Genomic DNA, 23,128 nt, shown 5'->3' on the forward strand with positions numbered 1-23,128 from the left:
AAGACTGTATTTCCCCAAGGCCCACTCTGAAACTGTTAGGAATTTATTAATTCTTGTCTTTTGAGATATCTGTGGATACCTGTTTCTTTATCTGCCAGAGGTCCTGGAGCATAGGTAGGAGCAGAGGGGATGGGAAATGCTATAAAATGGGAGAGCACTTCTATGTATGTGCACACATGTGTGTGCTTGTATACACAGTCATAGACACCCACCACAAATATGCTTATACTCACAGACATACACTTCACAGACACATTGACCTTCTAGTCTGACATAGGATCCATTTCAGATACATCTACCAATCTACACCTGCACCATGCATGCACACACATACACACTCACAGACACACTTAGAGATACATATAGACACTCACCATAGACACACATGCAATCTTTGTATATACCTACATCACATGGACACAGATAGGCATACTATGGATGGAAATGTACAAAGTGCAGGTGCATAACCTCAAGTATATTACCATAAATTCACATGACTTCAGGCATAGGCATACATCTACTCACACATATACACCAGAGACATAATCAGAGACATACACACTCACAGAAACACATGCCACAGACACACTGAGATACACATGGAGAAACAGACCACAGAGACACTCATGTGGGCATATTCTAAGATGCTCAGACAACCTGTACACACACACACTCACCAAACACACTACAAATACTGAGACAAATACACAAATACAAGGCATATGTCTTTAAACATACCAGCATGATACACATATACACACAAACACAGTCTAAAATCCTTAAGCCCATATATTTATAAAATACATACTTAAATGTACAATGTACATCTACAAACCTATTGGGACAATCATAGAGAAACACCACACACGTACCCACCATATACTACATACTCAAACTGAACACACCTGTACACATGTGCACACTCTCACATACACACACCTCATGCACACACACACACACATGAACACACTCAGACAATAGGCACAAACATAAAGCTGTCTTCACAGATAACCAGGTGCTTGTGTGCTGCTGTTTCATAATCACTGGATTCAGAACTATGGTAAAGGTTGTATGGATTTCACCTTGTGAATACTTTTGTCCCCAAATAATTTTTCTCAGGGTGTCTGTGAGGAGATGACCTATGAAGAAATCCAGGAACACTATCCTGAAGAATTTGCATTACGGGACCAAGATAAATATCGCTACCGCTATCCCAAGGGAGAGGTAAGGTTTGGAAGTATTGCCTGACTCCTAGAACTCCTCCCAGTATCTTCATTCCAACAGCCAAAATTCCATAGTTCCCTGGACAGCTTTAGAAGCAGAGTAAAGCATATTTTGTAGCAGCTCCCATCCCACAACGCACATGATAATCTGGCTCTTGGCTGTCTCTGCTTCATGGCTATTGGCAACGGATTCCTCTTTTATTAAAGCTAAAATAATTGCCTCCTTATTTCCCACCTGCTTTCAGAGGGGCTTCATCCTAGATTTTGTCTCTGGTATCTTTTCACTAAAGACACCTGAAGTAGTTTAACATACTCCTGTCATTTTATTGCCAAGTTGCCTAAAGATACAGTCTCTCTGGACAGTGAGTTAGAGTCCCAAGGGACAATGTCTAATAGTTAAACCAGATTCTTTGCCACCACATGAACCAGACCATCAGTTCCCTAATTCCCATATCAGGTGGATCCTCATCACTTTCAACCCAGCAGCTTCATTTAGCCAGTTCCACAACTTAAAGTATTTATTAGTCATACTCCATTTTTGATATACATTCCTGGGAACAATTACCAGAAAAGCAGGACACCAGGGAAGGTAAAACAATAGACATCCTGTGTTACAAAGTTCACACTTTCATCCTCATCTTCAGAAATGACATTATAAAGTCAGTCTGAGTTTGCCTTTATTTTCCCTTATATATTTTGAGGCTATGTTATTACAGGCATACAAATTTAAAGCAATTATATCTTCTTAATGAATTGCATATTTTATTATGAATAATAGTATTTTCCCCAAATAAAGTTTCTTTGCCTCAAAGTGTATTTTATCTAATATTAGTGTGTGTGTGTGTGTGTGTGTGTGTGTGTGTGTGTGTTTACTGGTTAGTATTTGCCTAGTTCATCTTTATTCATTTACTTTCAATTTCTCTGGGTATTTTTGTTTTATGTCTCTTGTAAACAGCATATAACCGCTTTTTTAGAAGCCTTATTTATTTTATTTTAGAGATATAGAGATCGTGAGCAGGGGGAGGGGCAGAAGGAGAGGGAAAGAGCGAGGAAAAGAAGAAGACTCCCCACTGATCATTGAGACAAACACAGGGCTCAACCCCATGAACCAGAGACCATGAACTGAGCCAAAATCAAGTCAAATGCCAAACTGACTGAGCCACCCAGGCGCCCCAGCTTTTGTTGTTTTTAATACAACCTGCAAATATATGTCTTTTGAATGGTAATTCTGATACATTTACTTTTATTGTAATTACTGATTTAATTGAGCTTATTTCTATTCTTTTATTTGAGATCTTTTCTTTTTACCTGAGCCTTTATGCTTAGTTTATATTTCTCTTTTTCTCCCTTCTTTAGAATTCTGCTCCTGAGATTTTACACCTATATTTAAGTTATATAATGTTTCATTCTTTTTTAATTTTTTTAATTTAAATTCAATTTAATGAGGAGGGGAAAGATGGCGGAGGAGTAGGGGACCCTATTTCAACTGGTCCCCGGAATTGAGCTGGATAACTACCAGACCACTCTGAGCACCCACGAAACCAGCCTGAGATGTAAGAAGATCGGGATCTCTACAAACAGAATATCGCAGGCAGTTGGTTTTGATGTACGAAGCGGAGAGCCGTGATCCTGTGGGCAGATATCGGAGGATAAACGGCGGCGGGAGGGTGCCTGGACGTGGGGATCCTACACCTCCGGTGAGTGACAGCCTCGCGCGCTGCGGACGGGGCACAGACTCGCAGACCGGTAGCGTCGGGAAAGAACTTTAGGGCAGCCCCCGGGGTGGAAAACCGGACCGGCGGGGTCGCGCACACGCAACTGCAGCACCCCCCCATAGAAACCAGAGCGACGGTAGCGCGCACGTGAACTGCAGCCCCGAGATGGAAACCTGGTGCGCCGGGGTCGTGTCAGTGAACTGCAACCCCCGGGGGTGGAAACCCCAAGCGGTGGAGTCGCCCGCGCGCGAACTGGGAGTGGCTGGCGGTTTTAGAAGCACAAAGGGCAGACACGTGCCCTGACCTGGAGGAAGGACTGGGAGTGCTGCGGAGGGGCGCACAACCCAGGTCGCTGCAGTTTATAGCAGCACGGACAGAAACGGAGACAGTGTGGCCTGGAGAGCTCACTGAAGAACAGACTGAGGTCTCTCTGCTCTGAGGCAGAGGGTTGGAAACGGTCTCTTCTGCTCTGACTCGCGGAAGAGACGTGGAAAGCCACCAGGGAAAGGCGCCAGAGAACAAAAGCCTCAAAAACGGATTCCCACTGAGCCCATCCCCCACCACAGGGGTGTAGGGCAACTCCGCCCAAACAGGGTTGCCTGAGTAACAGCGCGGCAGGCCACTCCCACAGAAGACAGGCTGGGAAAACAAGAGGCCAGCAACCCTAAGGTCCCAAGAAAACAGGTGCATCTTGCTTGGGTTCTGGTCAATAATTTGGACTCTCTACATTCCCTCAAACACCCATCAACAAAATGACTAGGAGGAGGAGCCCCCAAAATAGAAAAGACTCAGAGATTATGACTTATGCTGCAGATTTACAAATGGATGCAAATATAACCAAGATGTCAGAGATGAAATTCAGGCTAGCAATTGTGAAGACAATGGCTAGAATGGAGAAATCAATTAATGGCAACATAGAGTCTCCAAGGGCAGAAATAAAAGGGGAATTGGCAGAACTTAAAAATGCTATCAATGAGATCCAATCCAATCTAGATAATCTAACAGCTAGGGTAACTGAGACAGAAGAGAGAAGAAGCGATCTGGAAGACAGTATAATAGATAAAAAGGGAAAAGAGGAGGCCCGGGAAAAACAACTCAGAATCCATGAAAATAGAATCAGAGAAATAAGTGACACCATGAAGCGTTCCAATGTCAGAATCATTGGAATCCCGGACGGAGTGGAGAGAGAGGGCTAGAAGATGTATTTGAGCAAATCGTAGCTGAGAACTTCCCTAATCTGGGGAATGAAACAAACATTCGTGTCCTAGAGGCAGAGAGGACCCCTCCTAAGATCAAGGACAACAGGCCAACACCCCGGCATGTAATAGTAAAACTTGCAAATCTTAGAACCAAGGAAACCATCTTAAGGGCAGTTAGGGGGAAGAGATTCCTTACATACAGAGGGAGGAACATCAGAATAACGTCAGACCTATCCACAGAGACCTGGCAAGCCAGAAAGGCCTGGCAAGACATATTCAGGGTACTAAATGAGAAGAACATGCAGCCAAGAATACTTTATCTGGCAAGGCTTTCATTTAGAATGGATGGAGAGATGCAGAGCTTCCACGACCGGCAGAAGTTGAAAGAATATGTGACCACTAAGCCGGCCCTGCAAGAAATATTAAGGGGGGTTCTATAAAAGGAGAAAGACCCCAAGAGTGATCTACAACAAAAATTTACAGGGACAATCTATAAAAACAACGTCTTCACAGGCAACATGATGACAATTAATTCATATCTTTCAATAATCACTCTCAACGTGAATGGCCTAAACGTTCCCATAAAACAGCACAGGGTTGCAGATTGGATAAAAAGACAGGACCCATCCATATGCTGTCTACAAGAGACTCATTTTGAACCTAAAGATACATCCAGACTGAAAGTGAAGGGATGGAGATCTATCTTCCATGCCAGTGGACCTCAAAAGAAAGCTGGGGTAGCAATTCTTATATCAGACAAATTAGATTTTAAACTGAAGTCTGTAATAAGAGACACAGAAGGACACTATATCATTCTTAAAGGGTCTATCCAACAAGAAGATCTAACAATTGTAAATTTCTATGCCCCCAACATGGGAGCAGCCACCTACATAAGCCAACTGTTAACCAAAATAAAGAGTCATATTGTTAACAATACGTTAATTGTAGGAGACCTCAATACTCCACTCTCAGCAATGGACAGATCATCTAAGCAGAAAATCAACAAAGAAACAAGAGCTTTGAATGATACATTGGACCAGATGGACGTCATAGATATTTACAGAACATTCCACCTTAAAACAACAGAATACTCATTCTTCTCGAGCGCACATGGAACTTTCTCCAGAATAGACCATATACTGGGTCACAAATCAGGTCTCAACCGATACCAAAAGATTGAGATTATTCCCTGCATATTCTCAGACCACAATGCTCTAAAACTGGAACTCAATCACAAGAAAAAATTTGGCAAAAATTCAAACACTTGGAAGCTAAAGACCACTCTGCTCAACAATGTTTGGGTCAACCAAGAAATCAAAGAAGAACTTAAACAATTCATGGAAATCAATGAGAACAAAAACACATCGGTCCAAAACCTATGGGATACTGCAAAGGCGGTCCTAAGGGGGAAATACATAACCATCCAAGCCTCACTCAAAAAAATAGAAAAATCCCAAATTCACCAACTAACTCTACACCTTAAAGAACTAGAGAAAAAGCAACAAATGACGCCTAAGCCACGCATTAGAAGAGAAATAATTAAAATTAGAGCAGAAATCAATGAATTAGAAACCAGAAACACAGTAGATCAGATCAATGAAACTAGAAGTTGGTTCTTTGAAAGAATTAATAAGATCGATAAACCACTGGCCAGACTTATCCAAAAGAAGAGAGAAAGGACCCAAATTAATAAAAGTATGAATGAAAGGGGAGAGATCACGACTAACACCAAGGAAATAGAAACAATTATTAGAAATTATTATCAACAACTATATGCCAATAAACTGAGCAATCTGGATGAAATGGAGGCCTTCCTGGAAACCTATAAGCTGCCAAGACTGAAACAGGAAGAAATTGACAACCTGAATAGGCCAATAACCAGTAACGAGATTGAAGCAGTGATCCAAAACCTCCCCAAAAACAAGAGTCCAGGGCCTGATGGATTCCCTGGGGAATTCTACCAAACATTCAAAGAAGAAATAATACCTATTCTCCTGAAGCTGTTTCAAAAAAATAGAAACAGAAGGAAAACTTCCAAACTCATTCTATGAGGCCAGCATTACCTTGATCCCCAAACCAGGCAAAGACCCCATCAAAAAGGAGAATTTCAGACCAATATCCCTGATGTATATGGATTCCAAAATCCTCGACAAAATCCTAGCTAATAGGATCCAACAATACATTAAAAGGATCATCCACCACGACCAAGTGGGATTTGTCCCCGGGATGCAAGAGTGGTTCAACATTCGCAAATCAATCAATGTGATAGAACACATTAATAAGAGGAGGGAGAAGAACCATATGGTCCTCTCAATTGATGCAGAAAAAGCATTTGACAAAATACAACATCCTTTCCTGATTAAAACTCTCCAGAGTATAGGGATAGAGGGAACATTCCTCAAGCTCATAAAATCCATCTATGAAAAACCCACAGCGAATATCATCCTCAATGGGGAAAAGCTGAGAGCCTTTCCCTTAAGATCAGGAACACGTCAAGGGTGCCCACTCTCACCACTGCTGTTCAACATAGTACTAGAAGCCCTAGCAACAGCAATCAGACAACAAAAAGAAATAAAAGGTATTCAAATTGGCAAAGAAGAAGTCAAACTCTCTCTTTTCGCAGACAACATGATACTTTATGTGGAAAACCCAAAAGACTCCACCCCCAAATTACTAGAACTCATCCAGCAATTCAGTAATGTGGCAGGATACAAAATCAATGCACAGAAATCAGTTGCTTTCTTATACACTAACAACGTAACTGTAGAAAGAGAAATTAAAGAAACGATTCCATTTGCAATAGCACCAAAAACCATAAGATACCTCGGAATAAACCTAACCAAAGAGGTAAAGGATCTATACTCTAGGAACTACAAAACACTCATGAAAGAAATGGAAGAAGACACACAAAGATGGAAAAATATTCCATGCTCATGGATCGGAAGAATAAACATTGTTAAAATGTCTATGCTACCCAGAGCAATCTATACCTTCAATGCCATCCCGATCAAAATTCCAATGACATTTTTCAAAGTGCTGGAACAAACAATCCTAAAATTTGTATGGAATCAGAAAAGACCCCGAATCGCCAAGGAGATGTTGAAAAAGAAAAACAAAGCTGGCGGCATCACGTTGCCCGATTTCAAGCTATATTACAAATCAGGGATCACCAAGACAGCATGGTACTGGCACAAAAACAGACATACAGACCAATGGAACAGAATAGATAGCCCAGATATGGACCCTCAACTCTATGGTCAAATAATCTTTGACAAAGCAGGAAAAAACATGCAATGGAAAAAAGACAGTCTCTTCAATAAATGGTGCTGGGAAAATTGAACAGCCACATGCAGAAGAATGAAACTCGACCATTCTCTAACACCACTCACAAAGATAAACTCAAAGTAGATGAAAGACCTCAATGTGAGACAGGAATCCATCAAAATCCTAGAGGAGAACATAGGCAGTAACCTCTTTGACATCGGCCACAGCAACTTCTTTCAAGATACATCTCCAAAAGCTAGTGAAACAAAAGCAAAAATGAACTTTTGGGACTTCATCAAGATCAAAAGCTTCTGCACAGCAAAGGAAACAGTCAACAAAACAAAGAGGCAACCCACAGAATGGGAGAAGATATTTGCAAATGACACTACAGATCAAGGGCTGGTATCCAAGATCTATAAAGAACTTCTCAAACTCAACACCCAAAAAACAAATAATCAAGTCAAAAAGTGGGTAGAAGAGATGAACAGACACTTCTCTGAAGAAGACATACAAATGGCTAACAGACACATGAAAAAATGTTCATCATCATTAGCCATCAGGGAAATCCAAATCAAAAGCACCCTGAGATACCACCTTACACCAGTTAGAATGGCCAAAATGGACAGGGCAAGAAACAACAAATGTTGGAGAGGTTGTGGAGAAAGGGGAACCCTCTTACACTGTTGGTGGGAATGCACGTTGGTACAGCCACTTTGGAAAACAGTGTGGAGGTGCCTCAAAAATTTAAAAATAGAGCTACCCTATGACCCAGCAATTGCACTCCTGGGTATTTACCCCAAAGACACAGATGTAGTGAAAAGAAGGGCCATATGCACCCCAATGTTCATAGCAGCAATGTCCGCAATAGCCAAACTGTGGAAAGAGCCGAGATGCCCTTCAACAGATGAATGGATAAAGAAGATGTGGTCCATATATACAATGGAATATTACTCAGCCATCAGGAAGGATGAATACCCAACTTTTACATCAACATGGATGGTACTGGAGGAGATTATGCTAGGCGAAATAAGTCAAGCAGAGAAAGTCAATTATCATACAGTTTCACTTATTTGTGGAACATAAGGAATAACATGGAGGACATTAGGAGAAGGAAGGGGAAAATAGGGGGGGGGAATTGGAGGGAGAGATGAACCATGAGAGACTATGGATCTGAGAAACAAACAGGGTTCTAGAGGGGAGGGGGGAGGGGGGATTGGTTAGCCCGGTGATGGGTATTAAGGAGGGCACGTACTGTATGGAGCACTGGGTGTTATACGAAAACAATGGATCGTGGATCACTACATCAAAAACTAATGATGTATTGTATGGTGACTAACATAATAAAATTAAAAACTACAAAAAAAATAAAATAAATTCAATTTAATTAATATGTACCACATTATCAGTTTCAGAGGTAGAATTCAGTGATTCATCAGTTGCATACAACACCCAGTGCTCATTACTTCAAGCGACCTCTTAATGCCCATCACCCAGTTACCCCATCCCCCCACCCACTTGCCCTCCAGCAGCCTTCAGTTTATTTTCTATAGTTAAGAGTCTCTTATGGTTTGCCTCCCTCTCTGTTTCCTCTTATTTTATTTTTCCTTCCCTTCCCCTATGTTCATCTGTTTTGTTTCTTTAATTCTACATATGAATTAAATAATATAGTATTTGTCATTCTTTGACTGACTTATTTTGCTCAGCATAATACCCTCTAGTTCCATCCACATCATTGCAAATGGCAAGATTTCATTTTTTGATGGCTGAGTAATATTCCATTGTATATACCACATCTTCTTTATCCATTCATCTGTTGAAGGACATTTGGGCTCTTTCCATATTTTGGCAACTGTGGACATTGCTGCTATAAACATTGGGGTGCATGAGCCCCTTTGAATCACTATCTTTGTATCTTTGGATAAATACCTCAGAGTGCAATTGCTGTGTCACAGGGTAACTCTGTTTTTAACATTTTGAGGAATCTCCATACTGTTTTCCAGAGTGGCTACACCAGTTTCCATTTCCACCAAAAGTGTAAGAGGATTCTCCTTCCTCCACATCCTCACCAACATCTGTTGACTCCTCAGTTGTTAATTTTAGCCATTCTGACCAGTGTGAGGTGCTATCTCATTGTGGGTTTGATTTGTCTACCTGATGGCTGTGACGTGGGGCATTTTTTCATGTGTCTGTTAGCTGTTTCTAAGTCTTCTTTGGAGAAATGTCTCTTCATGTCTTCTGCCCATTTCTTGACTGGATTTTTTGGTTTTTTGGAAGTTGAGTTTGATAAGTTCTTTAGAGATTTTGGATATTAGCCCTTTATCTGATAAGACATTTGCCAATATCTTCTCTGATTCCATAGGCTCCCTTTAGTTTTGTTGACTGTTTCTTTTGCTGTACAAAATCTTTTCATGTTGATGAAATCCCAATAGTTCATTTTTGCTTTTGTTTCCTTTGCTTTGGAGACATGTCTAGCAAGAAATTGCTATGGCCAAGGTCAAAGAGGTTGCAGTCTGTGTTCCCCTCTAGGATTTTGATGGGTTCTTGTCTCACATTTAGGTATTTCATTCATTTGGAATTGATTTTTCTATATGGTGTAAGAAAATGGTCCAGGTTCATTCTTCTGCATGGGGCTATCCAGTTTTTCCCAACACCATTTTTTGAAGAGACTGTCTTTTTTCCATTGGATATTCTTTCCTGCATTGTCAAAGATTAGTTGACCATAGAGTTGGGGGCCCATTTCTGGGGTCTCTCTTCTGTTCTTTTGATCTATGTGTCTGTTTTTGTGCCAGTACCATACTGTCCTGATGATTACAGCTTTGTAATACAGCTTGAAGTCCAGAATAGTGATGCCACGAGCATTGGTTTTGTTTTGCAACATTCCTTTGGCTATTCAGGGTCTTTTCTGGTTCCATACAAATTTCAGGATTGTTTGTTCCAGCTCTGTAAAAAATGCTGATGGTATTCTGATAGGGATTGCACTGAACGTGTAAATTGCTTTGGGTAGCATAGACATTTTAACAATATTTTTCTTCCAATCCATGAGTATGGATGTTTTTTCCATTTCTTTGTGTCTTCCTCAATTTCTTCTGTAAGTATTCTACTGTTTTCAGATTAAAGATATTTACTTCTTTGATTAGGTTTATTCCAGGTATCTTATTTTTTTGTTGTTGCAATCATAATTGGAATCAATTCCTTGATTTCCCTTTCTGCAGCTTCATTGTTAGTGCATAGAAATGCAACTGACTTCTGTGCTTTGAGTTTATATCCTACCACTTTGCTGAATTCCTGTATCAGTTCTAGCAATTTTTGGGAGGGGAGACTCTTTTGGGTTTTCTACATAGAGTATCATGTTGACTGCAAAGAGTGAAAGTTTGACTTCTTCTTTGCTGATTTGGATGCATTTTATTTCTTTTTGTTGGCTGATTGCTGAGGCTAGGACTTCCAGTACAATGTTGAACAATAGTGGTGAGAGTGGACATCCCTGCCTTGTTCCTGACCTTAGGAGAAAATATCTGTTTTTCCCCATTGAGAATGATATTCACTGTGGGATTTTCATACACAGCTTTTATGATATTGAGGTATGTTTCTTCCTTCCCTACACTGTGGAGAGTTTTTGACAAGAAAGATGCTTTCTCTGCATCTATTGAGAGGATCATATTGTTCTTGTCCTTTCTCTTGTTAATGTGGTGTATCACATTGATTGATTTGCAGATGTTGAACCACACTTAAAGCCCAGGAATAAATCCCACCTGGTCGTGGTGAATAATCTGTTTAATGTACTGTTAGATCCTATTAGCTGGAATCTTGATGAGAATTTTGGCATGCATGTTCATCAGGGATATTAGTCTCTAATTCTCCTTTTGAGTGGGGTCTTTGTCTGGTTTGGGGATCCAAGTAATCCTGGCAACATAAAACGAATTTGGAAGTTTTCCTTTTGTTTCTATTTTTTGAAAGAGCTTCAGAAGAATAGATATTAATTCTTTAAATGTTTCATAGAATTCCCTTGGGAAGCCATCTGGAGCTGGACTCTTGTTTTGTGGAATATTTTTGATTACTGCTTCAATTTCTTTGCTGGTTATGAGTTTGTTTAAATTTCCTATTTCTTCCTGGTTCAGTTTTGGTACTTTATATGTATCTAGGAATGCAACCATTTCTTCCAAATTGCCTAATTTGTTGGCATATAGTTGCTCATAATATGTTCTTAAAATTGTCTATATTTCTTTGGGGTTGGCTGTGATCTCTCCTCTTACATTTATGATTTTATTTATTTGGGTCCTTTCTCTTTTCTATTTGATAAGTCTGGCTAGATGTTTATCAATCTTATTAATTCTATCAAAGAACCAGCTCCTAGTTTCATTGATCTGTTCTGTTTGGCTTTTTTTCTATTTCTCTATCACTGATTTCTGCTCTAATTTTATTAATTCTCATCTCCTGCTTGATTTAGGCTTTATTTGCTGTTCTTCTTCCAGCTCCACTAGGGGTAAAGTTAACTTCTTTCTTTGAGACTTTTCTTGCCTCTTGAGAAAGGCATGTATTAATATGTAATTCCCTCTTCTGCCTGCCCTTGCTGCATCCCAAAGGTTTTATTTCTTATATATTTTTTAAATTTTATTTTATTTTATTATGTTATATTAGTCACCAAACTATCATTAGTTTTTGATGTAGTAATCCATGATTCATTGCTTTCATATAACACCCAGGGCTCCATGCAGTACGTGTCCTCCTTAATTCCCATCACCGGGCTAACACATCACCCCACCCCCTCCCCTCTAAAACACTCAGTTTGTTTCTCAGAGTCCATAGTCTCTAATGGTTCGTCTCCCCCTCCGATTTCCCACCTTCATTTTTCGCTTCCTTCTCCTAATGTCTTCCATGCTATTCCTTATGTTCCACAAATAAGTGAAACCATATGATAATTGACTTTCTCTGCTTAACTTATTTCACTTAGCATAATCTCCAGTCACATCCATGTTGATGTAAAAGTTGGGTATTCATCCTTCCTGATGGCTGAGTAATATTCCATTGTATATATGGACCACATCTTCTTTATCCATTCATCTGTTAAAGGGCATCTCGGCTCTTTCCACAGTTTGGCTATTGCGGACATTCTGCTATGAACATTGGGGTGCATATGGCCCTTCTTTTCACTACATCTGTGTCTTTGGGGTAAATACCCAGGAGTGCAATTGCTGGGTCATAGGGTAGCTCTATTTTTAATTTTTTGAGGCACCTCCACACTGTTTTCCAAAGTGGCTATACCAGCTTACATTCCCACCAACAGTGTAAGAGGGTTCCCCTTTCTCCACAACCTCTCCAACATTTGTTGTTTCTTGCCCTGTCCATTTTGGCCATTCTAACTGGTGTAAGGTGGTATCTCAATGTGATTTTGATTTGAATTTCCCTGATGGCTAATGATGATGAACATTTTTTCATGTGTCTGTTAGCCATTTGTATGTCTTCTTCGGAGAAGTCTCTGTTCATATCTTCTGCCCATTTTTTGACTTAATTATTTGTTTTTTGGGTGTTGAGTTTGAGAAGTTCTTTATAGATGTTGGATACCAGCCCTTTATCTGCAGTGTCATTTGCAAATATCTTCTCCCATTCTGTGGGTTGCCTCTTTGTTTTGTTGACTGTTTCCTTTGCTGTGCATAAACTTTTTATCTTGATGAAGTCCCAAAAGTTCATTTTTGCTTTTGTTTCACTAGCTTTTGGAGATGTATCTTGAAAGAAGTTGCTGTGACCAATGTCAAAGAGGTTATTGCCTATGTTCTCTAGGATATTGTTGGATTCCTGTCTCACATTGAGGTCTTTCATCCATTTTGACTTTATCTTTGTGGTGTTAGAGAATGGTCGAGTTTCATTCTTCTGCATGTGGCTGTTCAATTTTCCCAGCACCATTTATTGAAGAGACTGTCTTTTTTCCATTGCATATTTTTTCCTGCTTTGTCAAAGATTATTTGACCATAGAGTTGAGGGTCCATATCTGGGCTCTCTATTCTGTTCCATTGGTCTATATGTCTGTTTTTGTGCCACTACCATGCTGTCTTGGTGATCACAGCTTTGTAATATAGCTTGAAATCGGGCAACGTGATGCCCCCAGCTTTGTTTTTCTTTTTCAACATTTCCTTGGCGATTCGGGGTCTTTTCTGATTCCACACAAATTTTAGGACTGTTTGGTCCAGCACTTTGAAAAATGTCATTGGAATTTTGATCGGGATGGCATTGAAGGTATAGATTGCTCTGGGTAGCATAGACGTTTTAACAATGTTTATTCTTCCAATCCATGAGCATAGAATGTTTTTCCATCTTTTTATGTCTTCTTCAATTTCTCTCATGAGTATTCTGTAGTTTCTAGAGTATAGATCCTTTACCTATTTGGTTAGGTTTATTCCGAAGTATCTTATGGTTTTTGGTGCTATTGCAAATGGAATCGTTTCTTTAATTTCTCTTTCTACAGTTACGTTGTTAGTGTATAAGAAAGCAACTGATTTCTGTGCATTGATTTTGTATCCTGCCACATTACTGAATTGCTGGATGAGTTCTAGTAATTTGGGGGTGGAGTCTTTTGGGTTTTCCACATAAAGTATCATTTCGTCTGCGAAAAGAGAGAGTTTGACTTCTTCTTTGCCAATTTGAATACCTTTGTTTCATTTTGTTGTCTGATTGCTGTTGCTAGGACTTCTAGTACTATGTTGAACAATAGTGGCGAGAGTGGGCATCCTTGATGTGTTCCTGATCTTAAGGGAAAGGCTCTCAGCTTTTCCCCATTGAGGATGATATTTGCTGTGGGTTTTTCATAGATGGATTTTATGAACCTGAAGAATGTTTCCTCTATCCCTATACTCTGAGGAGTTTTAATCAGGAAAGGATGCTGTATTTTGTCAAATACTTTTTCTGCATCAATTGAGAGGACCATATGGCTCTTCTCTCTCCTCTTATTAATGTGTTCTATCACATTGATTGATTTGCGAATGTTGAACCACCCTTGCATCCCGAGGATAAATCCCACGTAGTCATTGTGGATAATCCTTTTGATGTATTGTTGGATCCTATTAGTTAGGATTTTGTTGAGGATTTGGAATCCATATTCATCAGGTCTGAAATTCTCCTTTTTGATGGGGTCTTTGCCTGGTTTGGGGATTAAGGTAATGCTGGCCTCATAGAATGAGTCTGGAAGCTTTCCTTCTGTTTCTATTTTTTGAAACAGCTTCAGGAGAATAGGTATTATTTCTTCTTTGAATGTTTGGTGGAATTCCCTAGGGAATCCATCAGGCCCTGGACTCTTGATTTTTGGGAGGTTTTTGATCACTGCTTCAATCTCATTACTGGTTATTGGCCTATTCAGGTTGTCAGTGTCTTCCTGTTTCAGTCTTGGCAGTTTATAGGTTTCCAGGACGGCATCCATTATGCAGGTTGCTTAATTTATTGGCATATAGTTGTTGATAATAATTTCTAATAATTTTTTCTATTTACTTCGTGTTTGTCATGATCTCTCCCATTTCACTCATAATTTTATTAATTTGGGTCCTTTCTCTTTTCTTTTGGATAAGTCTGGCCAGTGGTTTATCGATCTTATTAATTCTTTCAAAGAACCAGCTTCTAGTTTCCTTGATCTGATCTAATGTGTTTTCAGTTTCGAATTCATTGATCTCTGCTCTAATCTTAATTATTTCTCTTCTAATGCATGGCTTAGTCATCGTTTGTTGCTTTTTCTCTAGTTCTTTAAGGTGTAGAGTTAGTTGGTGAATTCGGGATTTTTTTGGTTTTTTTGAGTGAGGCTTGAATGGCTATGTATTTCCCCCTTAGGACCGCCTTTGCAGTATCCCATAGGTTTTGGACCGATGTGTTTTTGTTCTCATTGGTTTTCCATGAATTGTTTAAGTTCTTTGATTTCTTGGTTAACCCAAACATTCCTGAGCAGAGTGGTCTTTATCTTCCAAGTGTTTGAATTTCTTCCAAATTTTTTCTTGTGATTGAGTTCCAGTTTTAAAGCATTATGGTCTGAGAATATGCAGGGAATAATCTCAATCTTTTGGTATCGGTTGAGACCTGATTTGTGACCCAGTGTATGGTCTATTCTGGAGAAAGTTCCATGTGCGCTCAAGAAGAATGAATATTCTGTTGTTTTAGGGTGGAATGTTCTGTATATATCTATGAGGTCCATCTGGTCCAGTGTATCATTCAAAGCTCTTGTTTCTTTGTTGATTTTCTTTTTAGATGATCTATTGCTGAAAGTGGAGTATTGAGGTCTCCAACAATTAACATATTATTATCAATATGACTATTTTGGTGAACAGTTGGCTTATGTAGTTGGCTGTTCCCATGTTGGGGGCATAGATATTTACAACTGTTAGGTCTTCTTGTATTCTAGAAACTCTCAGACATTATGGCTTCTTCCCTTTTTCACATAATCTCTATTATCTCCTTCTGGAAATAAAACTGAATGTGTGTTAATCCCATCCAATTCCTTTATGTTTCCTAACTTATTTTTGATGTCTTTGCTGCATTCTGAGTAATTTCTTCAGCTCTATCTTCCAAATCACTATTTCTTAAGTTGTATCTAATCTTTCATTTATTCAGTCCATTGAGTTTTCAATTTTAATAAATAAATTTTTATTTTTAAAAATTCTATTAGTTTTTTTAAATCTCCATCATATATTTAATAGTATCTTATTTTTTCTCACATTTTTATTCCATCTTTTATTTCTTTATAAATTTCAAACATATTTATTTTACATATGTATATTTAAATGGGTCTTTTATCTTATGTTTTTAGGGTTCTCCTCTTATTGTTTCTGTTTATTTTCACTCATGATAGCTTATTTCCCATGCCTATTATGCAAGCTTCAGTTTGACAAAATTTATATGTAAGGATTCTGCACAGACTAAGTTGAGAAGATTCAGAGATAATTTCCATTTGCTTCTTCCATATCCTTTAGAACTAATGACTTGAAATTGCTTTTCATTAAACTCCCATCTTAGCATTTTCTAAAACACATGTGTATTGTAAGTCTGAACCACAAACCCACCTGATAGTAAGCTTGTGGTTAATATATTATTATAGGAAGCTTTTCCTAATTTTTCCACTGAGTCAAGCAGAGGGAGATAAATGTTATCGTTTCCTTTTGCCTGTGGATATATATTTTTTCTAGTTTACACTTCTACTAATGATGTAGCCCTTTGAGTGTCTCAGATTTTTGTGAAAATTTCAGTCCCAATTCTCCACCTTGTGAACACCTAAGGCCTTGTCTTCTGTCTCTATGATGTTTTAAAATCTCAAGCCTCTCAGATACTGTGATTGGCAAATGCCCCCAGGGCAGTTGTGCCTTCTACATCCACTTACCTCTCTTTTTTCCCCAAGTTTTTCTTCATTTTGGAACCCTACATTCATGTTTTCCTTTATTTTGTTGAAAGATCAGCAGAGCAAACATTTATTTTATCTAGTTTTTCTAGGAATTTTATTTTATTTTATTTTTTAAGGAGGAAAAATACTATTTTTATTTATTTATTTTTATTATGTTCAGTTAGCCAACATATAGTACATCATTAATTTTTGACATAGTGTTCAATGATTCATTAGTTGTGTATAACACCCAGTGCTCATCACAACACGTACCCTCCTTAATTCTCATCACCTGGTTACTCTATCCCCCACCCCCCCTCCGCTCTCTAACCCTCAGTTTGTTTCCCCAAGTCCATTTGCATCGACATGGATGGAACCGGAGGGGATTATGCTAAGTGAAACAAGTCAAGCAGAGAAAGACAATTATCATATGGTTTCACTCATACGCGGAACATAAGGAATAGCATGGAGGACAACAGGGGAAGGGAGGGAAACCTGAAGGGGAAGAAATCTAGGAATTTTATATTGAGAAGTTTTATTATTATTGTTATTTGGTCCACTGTATTGAATGCTCCCATCTAGTAGATGAGAAACTAAGACACTACAAAAGAAATGAGTGGTCTAAGGTCATACTACTGGGTCAACTACTGAACTGGTGCCAGAACCAACTTTTCCTGATTCCTAGTCCTGAGTTCTTCTCTGGGCAAATCTCCTCGTCTACCTTTTTTACCCAAATATTCTGTCATTTTTAGTCCTATGAGGATCTGGTTCAGCGTCTGGAGCCAGTTATAATGGAGCTAGAACGGCAGGAAAATGTACTGGTGATCTGCCATCAGGCTGTCATGCGGTGCCTCCTGGCCTACTTCCTGGATAAGAGCTCAGGTACCACTCTCCTCTCTGTTCCTGGCATAGGGAACTGGATATGATTTGGGACCCTGACACCAGCAGTCTGTGGTTTATATCTTAGTGGTTAAGAGCACACTATCTAGATTAAGAATGCTTGAGGTCAAATTCTTGCTCTGTCACATACTAGCTTTGGCAAATTACTTTAGCCTCTCTGGGCTCAATTTCCTCATCTGTAAAATGGGGAAAACAATAATAAAGTTTAAATAAATTAAAATATGTAAAGAGCTTAGGACAGTTCATGACACATAGTATGGGCTATATAAGTGTTAGCTGCTGTTTTTAGTATTAGTATTATTCTGAGTTAATATTTTCAAAGCCAACCTTAACAGTATGCATCAACCTGAAAAAGCTGAGACAGTACTTCTCTGAAACATGCTGTCATCAGGTGGTAATGAGACCTTCTGTTGCTTCATGATCCTGATTATAAGTTTCTGTCTTTGCTGTGGGGATGATTTCTCCCAAGATAGTGATATTTTCATTTTACTTTTTTAAATGATAATTTCTTCTTTAAAAGATATCTAGACACTGTAATTTACAAAGTATCTATACACTAACAACATATGCTGAACTGCAAACTAGGGCAGGGAGACTGGCAAGGGACTGTTATGTCACTCTTTGGTTTGACAGTCCATTTCTGATGTGGATGCTGAAGTATTAGCATCTCCAGGATACTGTGAGGGTGTGTGAAGACCTTGCAAAGTTATACTTGAAAGTTATATTGTGCAATGTCCTACAGACTTGAATCTTCTCTACTATGCTAGTTTCCAAATAAAGGGCATTGTAATATGGAGTCATCCCAAATTGAAACCTGGGGAACTTGAGAACTTGACATTGGTCAAATCATTTCCTCTGCCTGGTCCTCAGTCTCCTCACTGGAAAAGGGGATGTGGTTTGGGGTGAGGGTTCTTGTGCTATTAGATTTCCGATAACTTCCAATTTCTACTGCTTGGTACTGTCTTTGGGACCGTGAGGCAAGCAGCATAAGTAACCCTAACTGTGCAGATGAGGGGATGGAGTCTCTGAGAGGTGAAGTGACCTGCCCGAGGTCACAGGGCTCAGTGGGACAGGGAGGGGTGTCAACCTCAGGTGCTTTCCAGAGGACCCCCACCTCAGACACGCATAGAGTGGGGGAGGGGCACATGCACCTGTCATTCTCCCACTGCTTTACCCACTTCCTACCTTCTTTCATGCGCAGGCCACGCCAGCTGCGCCCAGCCACCCTGGGAGCTGGGTTAGGCAGTGCTGGGTACATGCTCTTACCCCTATTACTCAGTGAGGAAACTTGAGGCCCAGAGAGATGCTGTGACTGGGAAAGCAGACCCACAGGACCTCAGAGCTGGGGTACCCTCAGAGTATATCTATCTAGCCCAATCTTGTGCTGTGACAGGTGGGAACTCTGAGGGCCAGAGAGAGAAAAGGTTGGGCCAAGGTCACTTGTCCAGGTGGTGGCAGAGCTGAGTCAGAGATCTCAGGCAAGTCACTTCCTTTTTCCGAGTCCATTTTGTCACGTGTGCCATGGGGAACAGTAGCCCCCGCAGAGTATCAGTGAGGATGGAATGAGATCTTGCACCCAGACCACTGGGCTCCAGGACCTGACAATGACGATGACAAAGACGAGGAGGAGGAGGAGTGGGATGGATGCCCAGGATATCGCCAAACCTGATGTCTCAGGAGGCTGGGAGTGTGGTGGGAGCCTTGAAAGCCCAGGATGAGCCTCGGGGGCAGGGAAGCCATGAGGGGTTTGGATCTGGCCCAGTGAAGGGAGCTGGCAAGTGGTAAGGGCAGCCTGGCTGGGAGAGGGTGGCTATTGTTGGAGAGTGGTGAGGGATGGGGGTGTTGCCACCATGACACTGTGAGTCCCTCCAAGGCAGTGGTCAGTGGCTGCAGTGGGCAGAGCATGCATTTAGCCTCAGAGGGTCTTAGGTTCAAGTCCCAATGCTGCCACTTCTTGACTGTGACATAGGACAAGTGTCTTTCCTCTCAGAGCCTTAGTGTCCTCACCCATGGAATGGGCCTGATCATCTCCTCCTCTCAAGGATGGCTAATAAATGAAAACCTAGGCTCATAAAAGAAATGGTACATGAATATTCAAAACAACTTTATGAATAATAGTCAACAACTGGAAACAAGTGAATTGAGAAATGCTTGTCCATCAACAAGCGTGAGAGGAGTCAGAAAGCACAGGCCTGGGCTGGAGAGAAAACTGTGGGAGCGGCCAAGGTACATGTACACATTTCCAAGGGCCCTGGCACATAACAAGCTCTCAGAAAACACTTGTCAAGACACATTTGTGGGCCTTCATGCTAGAAGAACCTGTGGAAGACCTGAGGCTGGGGGCAGGAGGGAGGTCTGCCTTAGTCTCATGTTTGCCCTGTGAGTGAGGAGATAGGCCACATCCCCAAATAACCAGCCTGTCCTTCCTGGGGAACTCACAGTCTGTCCGCATTCCCCAGGGCCTTCCTTCCTCTCTGCTCTAGAGGCCACCTTTCCGCATTCTTCCTCACTGCCCACCCTGTTCTCAACACTGCCCACTGCAGAGTGTGTGTGTGGGGGGGTGTAACCCTGATGAAGGTGGTCATAAGGAAGGGGGTATGGCAGATGAGGCCTGGGGAGATGGCACCCTCCCCAGTACCTTGTCTCTGATGGCTGCTTTCTCCTCCTTTCCAGATGAGCTGCCATATCTCAAGTGTCCTTTGCACACAGTGCTTAAACTCACACCTGTGGCTTATGGTGAGTGCCCCCACCCTCATCTGAGGAAAGACACAAAGAGCATGAGCATGCTTCCAGTGCATACCATTTGCCCAGCAGAGTCCTGGGGGAGGTTTCTTGGGTGGGTAATTGGATGTCCTGGTGAAGGAAGAATTGGCAATAATAGGATGAGAACAGGGAAGACCTGGGATGGCCTCCAAATCTGGGGCCTGTCCTCAACTTTCTCTGGCTCTACCAAAGCACCAAACACGGAACACTAACCTGTAGAAGAAGAGGTCCCCAGAGGGGACCAGAGGAGTAAGTGTAGGTTGGGCCAGATTGAAGAAAGATCTGAAAGACCAGCCTGGTCAGTTTAGACTGTCTCTTGGGACATTGGTTTGCTATGAAATATTTATGAGCAGGGGAGAGACTCAAATATCTTCTGGGGTGTGAATAGGGAAGACAGTGCACTGAAGCCCAGAGTAGGTTGCAATCCACAGGGATGGAGCTAAGGGGGGCTTCCATAGGCATTGGACCACCTCTGACAGTGCCCAGTGATACCACTCTCCTTTTTCTTCAGGCTCTCAGAACTCCTTTGTGACCTTCCACACCTCTGTTGTTGCCATAATCATTTTGTCCTCTAAATAAACTTTACCTGGGACTGATTGCCCCAAGGCAATGGCCCCAGGACTCTTCCACCACTTCAGCACTTAACACAGCTTAGCAGGTCCACAGGGCTCCATCACTATTAGATAGATTAGATTGCTGTCTCACAGGGCACAAGAGTTGGGGGAGTCCCCAGAGATCATCTATTCTCATCTCCTTTCCATTCAAAGTTGAGCAACTGAGGCTCAGAGAACTCTGAGACTATTAGGGGCAACTGGGAGAACATCCCATTGGCTTCTCTTAGACCTGGTGTCTTCCCCTTACAACACACAGCTGGTCTACATTCCCCTCCCTACAGAGTAGTCACAATCTGCACACAGTGTGGAACTCGGGGTATGGGTAGTGATGGGTGAGGGAGCGAATGACAGCTCAGGGAAGATCTGTACGTACTTTGGGGGCTTATGGATGGACTGGTTGTTCTTTTCTGAGGCTGCAAAGTGGAGTACATCTACCTGAACGTGGAAGCCGTAAACACACATCGGGAGAAACCTGAGGTAGGTGAGGGACTCTGTGGCCTAAGCTGGCACATGGTGAAAGCACCCACCTTCACAGAAAGGCCACCCCAATCCCACAGAGCTTGGGTGTTTCATACCAACAGGTAGAATAACCAGCACTCAGAAATGCAGGAACTGTGGCCCAGGTCTGAGGTGCCATTAGAGATGCAGGGCTAGAGCAACACCTACTCCAAAGTCCTCAGGTTGAGATTCCCCAGGGGCTTGCCTGAGAAAAGGATCCAGGCCTGGCTGAAGGAGGGGAACCTGGCAGTGAGGACAAAAGGCAGGGGAGGGGCTGGGTCTCCACAGTGCTGGCTCCTTCCTATTAATCCTGGGCTCTCTCCTCTCAGAATGTGGACATCACCCGAGAACCTGAGGAAGCTCTGGACACTGTCCCTGCCCACTACTGAGCCCTTTCCAAGAAGTCAAACTGCCTTTGCTCTCACTGTCTCCCACTTTTAAGAGCTGCTATCCTTGCACTTCTCCTACCTTAGGATCCTGGACTTGGCCTACAGGTCTTGATTTCTAGCTACAACCAAGGAGCTGTCTAGCTGTGAATTAAACTTTTTCTTTCTTAATTACTAAACCCTTATCAATAAAGATTTCTCTTGCTGCCTACAAAAGGGAAGAGGAAGTCATTGTGAGGCTTCTCCCACAGGATCTTCTTAAGATCCCAACTTGTGAAATTCCTCTGGTGCTGTGGGGTATGGAATGGATGAGGACTTCCTGAAGGGAAGGGTTCTGGGGTAGCACCTCTAAAATTGAAGGAGGAGATTAAGTCTCTATGAGTACATATGGGCCTTGTTCCTTGGTGGGCAGCATGGCTGAGGACCTGACACCTTCATTCTTACACTCAGAAGAATCTGTACCTGGACCACAGTGTTCCTCTCTTCTCCAACTCCTGCTGCCATCCTGAGTGATTTCACTGTCCATACAAATTGTCCAAATAATACCCTGGCCTCCAAGTCCCCTGACCCCCTCAACTCTAGTGACCATTTCCCCCTCAGCCATCCACTCCATGGATCTTGGCATCATCTAGACAACCCGCCCCCAGTATGATTTCTCTTTTTTAAAAATATTTTATTTATTTGACAGAGAGAGACACAGCGAGAGAGGGAACACAAGCAGGGGGAGTGGGAGAAGGAGAAGCAGGCTTCCCGCCGAGCAGGGAGCCTGATGTGGGGCTCGATCCCAGGACCCTGGGATCATGACCTGAGCCGAAGGCAGACGCTTAATGACTGAGCCAACCAGGTGCCCCTCCAGTATGATTTCTTAAATACAAGCATCCCACTATCTGACCACTGGCCCCCAGTCCTTACAACTCTGTCATCCACAGGATCCCTAGAAACATGCCTCCCACATAGTGGACATGTGTGTAGTATTTCTTGAATGAACAATATTTGTTCTTGTACTGCATCAAGAGTATAATCCTTTGATTCCTCCATTGTCTTCCAATCCACCAGTTCTCTTCCTCCTCATTGTTCTACCATCCCTAGCCAGCTTGAATCTTATGTTCCATTTCTTCAGCCACTCTCCATGCATCTAGGTATCAGCAACCCAGTGGTGAAGAGACAGACACTCATATACTCACTGCCTTGATTCCTTTGTTCTTCCATCATAGCCACCAGCA

The 23,128-nt window shown here is 41.5% G+C and overlaps 1 protein-coding gene across 2 annotated transcripts in view; it reads left to right on the forward strand.

The window, feature by feature from the left end:
• PFKFB1 (6-phosphofructo-2-kinase/fructose-2,6-biphosphatase 1) overlaps positions 1-22,152 on the forward strand; it is a 104,060-nt gene extending 81,908 nt beyond the window's left edge. The window contains exons 10-14 of one of the 2 annotated variants that reach the window (XM_032399178.1): positions 1,120-1,224; positions 17,497-17,626; positions 20,318-20,380; positions 21,434-21,498; positions 21,849-22,152. In XM_032399178.1, coding sequence (XP_032255069.1) covers positions 1,120-1,224; positions 17,497-17,626; positions 20,318-20,380; positions 21,434-21,498; positions 21,849-21,908 — 423 coding nt within the window. In that variant the 3' untranslated portion in view covers positions 21,909-22,152. The remainder of the gene's footprint in view (positions 1-1,119; positions 1,225-17,496; positions 17,627-20,317; positions 20,381-21,433; positions 21,499-21,848) is intronic. The other variant, XM_032399179.1, reaches the window with a different exon arrangement.
• The last annotated feature ends 976 nt before the right edge of the window (positions 22,153-23,128 follow it).

Source organism: Phoca vitulina, unplaced genomic scaffold (assembly GCF_004348235.1).
Source record: "Phoca vitulina isolate PV1807 unplaced genomic scaffold, GSC_HSeal_1.0 scaffold133, whole genome shotgun sequence".
NCBI classification, from domain to species: Eukaryota; Metazoa; Chordata; class Mammalia; order Carnivora; family Phocidae; genus Phoca; species Phoca vitulina.